At 42.1% G+C, this 4,553-nt stretch overlaps 1 protein-coding gene across 1 annotated transcript; it reads left to right on the top strand.

The window, feature by feature from the left end:
* The first annotated feature begins 1,717 nt into the window (after positions 1 to 1,717).
* LOC8039851 (rhomboid-related protein 3-like) lies at positions 1,718 to 2,809 on the top strand. Its single transcript, XM_002413734.3, has one exon. It carries the CDS (start codon positions 1,718 to 1,720, stop codon positions 2,807 to 2,809), a length of 1,092 nt encoding a protein of 363 aa, XP_002413779.3.
* Positions 2,810 to 4,553: the final 1,744 nt, after the last annotated feature.

Here is a 4,553-nt window from a genome sequence, read left to right as displayed (position 1 = left end):
ACCTCTGATTTTCTTCGAGCTGAAGGGAAGTCCTTCAAGGCAATGAGAAGAAAACTTGTAGCAGCGCTAGTTGCCTATTTGCGGTGAGAAGCTTGGTCTGGGGCTACCAGGCGCGCTTCTGTTTTCATCACTATGGGTAGTGCATGTGCTACCCATGCGTCTATGTTTTAATTTTCATAGTGCATAAAAGCTTGGCACTGCACGTGCTTGTACTAGCAGAGGAAGTTGAGGTATCCTCGCTCTGGGTTGTTAAAACATTCCAGAGGCGGCGACAGCCAAATTTCTCGCCGCGAATAGGAAACAATACATGGCTTGCATGTATTGTGCTGGTGTTCATTGCCACCTGTACTTGTCGAGAAAAACAAATTTAATTTTGAAATACCTGCTTCAGGAGGCATACGCGCTGAGCGCCCAGAAATGGTCACTGCTATGAAGCCAATGCAAGCCATGTTTAGATTAGAAGCAATCATCTGTTCTGGAACGAAAATAAATTGTACTGCCAGATTATTTCTTTTAAATGTGATATTGTATCACAAAATAATTTTTGTTTAATTATTTCCAGTGCTAATAAAGGGCTTCGGTTGCTATGAAAACGGAAGGGTTATGAAGGCCGTAGCAGGCGCGCTTTTGGTTTTGAATGAGAATCGCTTGTATGAGCATTGTTCAGGTGAAAATAGTGATGCCGGGAAAACTACAATCTGTTTTATTTATATTGTTATTAGATGAACGCGAAATCAATCCCGTCGATTAAGTATGCTCCAACAAACATATTTTTGTAATTAATATGTAACCCTGACAGCTCAGTTAGAAATATGTGCCTATATGTATCGTAGATATAACATGTCAGATTGTTGTATATACAAGCTACTTTTTATGCTAGAATCAGTGTTGAAAAACGGCGCATGATATACCCGTTTTCTTCAGGATAATGTATTCAGCGGCGGTTTTAAGGGATGAGTGTAACCCGATGCTTATTCAAGTAGAAGAAGGAGGTACATACATTACAATTGTCGGAATTTAATATTTTATAACAATTCAGTACCATTGCATTTTTATTACAATTACAGTTTTATTACAATTACATTTTCAATTTTACTATTTTACAAATATTATAATTTTTTATTTCACATTTTTCATGATGACTATTTGTCGTGTTTTTTGTCTTGAATGAGCGACGCTTAGTACGTATTTAGAAATTGCCTTCCCCAATGACTATAATCAATGGTAACGAGATAGTTCTCGAAATATTGACGTGGCTTGCGCCAAGGAAATTGGACATATTGAGCGCAAGGAGCGGCAGCCAGCACGGGACTACCAGGTGCTGAGTGGCATCTCTTCTTTTTATCTAGTCTAGAGCATAAATGCTGAAGAGTGTTACAAAAACGACAAAAAAAGTGTTGTACTCAGGGTAGCCAGCCCCTATTGATCCCGGAATGTTTTCCTCTTTTCTTCAGTTCTTTTCTGCAAACCGGGCGAATTCGATCTCGGCAATTTCTGATGAGTGCCCCTTATGCAAATGCACGGTGCGCTGAAACCTAATCTCCATGTGTCAACTCGCAGGACGCGATAAGGTGCCACGGTCTGCGTGGTCCCTGCTGTTTTTCGCACGGTCTGTCTAAATTGTCCGAGTCGATGTTTGGGCGACAGTGCGACCAAGAACTGTATACTCCCGCCGACTTGCGCAGACGAGTCATCACGCTGACGCATGCAAGCCGCAATGGTGTTTCCAACGGTCAGCCCAGAATTCATGTTCAATACCTCGATGGACGAGCCCAGTCAAAAATTTGCCCAGTTCTTTGGGACTGACAAGATCGACTACTGGTCTCGAGTGTTCTATTCGGCCACTAAACAAGAAAGCGTTGGTCTTGTGAAACTGGCGTCGAAACTGAAGAGAATGCCAGATTGCCCTCGAAGCATCCTGGACGAAGTGCTCGAATTAAGCTCCTGGAATCCAACAGGGACACTCACGCTCGAGGAATTTCTGGCCATTGCGACACTCGGTAAGCCGCGAACTGCGAGAGAGAGGCGCGCCTTCCGATTCTTTCAAGTGGTTGCCAGCATCTTTGTCAACAGACTTCAGCACGCCAGGGTTTTGCGCATTGCGATGATTGACTACCCCTTGTTCCTGTTGCCGGTAGCCATGTACGCCATTATCTGCATCGGTCAGCTGGTGACCTTGGTGTACCACTCAACCTGGTGCTGTCCAAATCCGGCCACAGCCACCAGCTACTTTAGATACGACGACAAACTCATCATGAGTTCAGAGCGTCAGGTAGAGATCTGGCGTTGCTTCTCCTACGTCCTGCTTCAGATCGACACCTTTCCCATGATCAGCAACACAGTTGCCCACGTCCTGGCCTGTATGCCTTTTAGCGCCATTCACAGCGCATGGAAGATACCCTTTATCTACTTTTTAGGCTCCCTGATGACTGCTCTGACGGGATTTCTGAGCAAGAGCCCGTTCATGGTGGGCGGATCTGGAGCCATCTACGCAGTGCTCTGGGCTCACGTTGCTGATGTCGCCTTCAACTACGGCCAGTTCAAGAACAACGTCCCTCGCATCGTGGTAGTCACAACCTTCACGGCCGTTGATTACTACGGAGCGCTGCGCTGGAGGAGTCAGCACGACATCGTGGCTCTCCCGCACCTCGCTGGCATTATCGCGGGCATCACCTTGGGAAGAGACGTGCTGCGCAACAGAGCTCCCACAAAGCGGGAGTGCAGAGTCATTTGGGTTTGGTGTCTCTCGTACCTCACCTTCTTCATTTTCTGCATTGTGCATGGTGTGTTCTTAGATCTGGGGTATTAGCACGATTGTGTGTTCACAGATTGAAGTTGTGTGAATATGCTCATGAATGTTTTTTCGTGATCATGCATATTTTTTTGATACTGAAAACAATTCGTATTCCGAAGAACGTCCGATTGATTTCAATATTACGGCCAAGTGTTTGCTCCATTACTATCGAATGTAAGCTCCAAAGATAATCCAGGCAGTCGTTCTGCAAAATAAAGCTGTTATTTTTAACTAATTTTGACAAAGCACACGTTAGCATGCCTTAGCGACAAAAAACTAATCGGAAACTGTACTAAGCTTTTGGTTCAAGAGCAGCGCAAAAAAGCACCAGAGAATGAACCTGGGTGTAAAAGTCACAAACAAGAATAAAAAAAAGGCATTTGTGTAAGAAATATAGACTTTAAGAATAACGTTTCGTAATTTCTTTTTCTTTAATTTTATCTGTTTTCTAGTAATCAATATTGTAGAACATTTTTCGCAACATTTAACATTTATATAATTTTGATGAAATAGCTTTAAAGCGTATGTATTGAGTATTTCTGATCAGAGAGAGTTCTAGACATGTGTTATATATTTTTTTTCTTGTTTTCTTCTTTAATATATAATCCCGCCGCATCTACCATCAATATCAGCGTTTTAAGTGTTTTATCAGTATTGTTTTGGCAAAATACTGGATGTTCATCTACAAGTAAAAGAGAGTGTTGTTGTTTCACGACTGCATTAAAAGTTCGAAAATTTTTGTGTGAGCATTTACGAAATATTTACTGGCAGACACCTCGAATGCAGTGTAAGGCACCTGAAACTTATGAGCTCCAGCAACAATTAAAAACTTCGAGGACGTGTTGTGCTTTTAGTGCTCTACTACTACAGCCGCCGAAGAGTAATGAAGATAAGAAATGTGTTGTAAGAGGTAAGAAGTGTGTAAAAAAAAGTGTAATATTGCACTTATTAGCGGATGAAAAATAACTTGTTATCAAGCACATTACCTCTACCTTAATTCTTTCAATATGAGCTCTTGAACACGGGGCGTTTTGTTTCTTCAAAAATATTAAATATTAGCTGTTTTAGTTCTCTCTAAAGGAGAATATTGAAATGAACAATTAAGTTTGAGCGAAAATCATGTTGTAAGTTAAATGAGTTTCCTAATACCAAGAGACGAGCTGATAAAGGCTATTTCCCATTGAAATAGTCTCATCAACAAGATTGCATGATGTGTTATTAACTTTGGGTGGAACAACAATCGCACCTGTGTGAAGCGGATTTTCACAAGTGTTTTTCATCGGTGCCTTGTATTGAACAAAGTTTGTCCAATAAAGTACCAGTCAACTACACCCTAACTCTTGTACTCAATATAGTTATCAAGAGACATTAGTAAACAATCGCGACATAAGAGGCGTAATTAATATTTGACACACTTTCGGGAAAAAAACTGAAAGCACGACTAATAAATGTTTTCATTTCGTTTTCGAGAAACATTTGAAGCTACCCAGGTAGCACGCCAGAGGAATGCCCAACTTGGGCAAAGGTCTGGCAAACATAAGGGCCCAGCTTTGGCGCAGTTAGGTTTTCGCACCATGGCACTCATCAGTGCCAAAGTACGGTGCCTAAATATAGCCTTAGTTGGGCGTTCCTAGGGCATGCCAAGGTTTGGCTCTTCTCTGATAGGCCAAAGGAGTGCCATAGTTGGTGCCATACTTGAGCATAACTGCCAGAGCAACGCCTAATTTCGGTATTTGGGACGTGCCAAAGTTTGGCTTTT

This window comes from Ixodes scapularis, unplaced genomic scaffold (assembly GCF_016920785.2).
Source record: "Ixodes scapularis isolate PalLabHiFi unplaced genomic scaffold, ASM1692078v2 PGA_scaffold1__304_contigs__length_218370807, whole genome shotgun sequence".
In the NCBI taxonomy this organism is placed as follows: Eukaryota; Metazoa; Arthropoda; class Arachnida; order Ixodida; family Ixodidae; genus Ixodes; species Ixodes scapularis.
The sequence above is the reverse complement of the archived record's forward strand: the minus strand, read 5'-3'. Positions and strand labels throughout refer to the sequence as shown.

Excerpts from the sequence above, each read along its gene's own strand:
- LOC8039851 (XM_002413734.3), top strand. The coding sequence starts at position 1,718 with ATGGTGTTTCCAACGGTCAGCCCAGAATTCATGTTCAATACCTCGATG.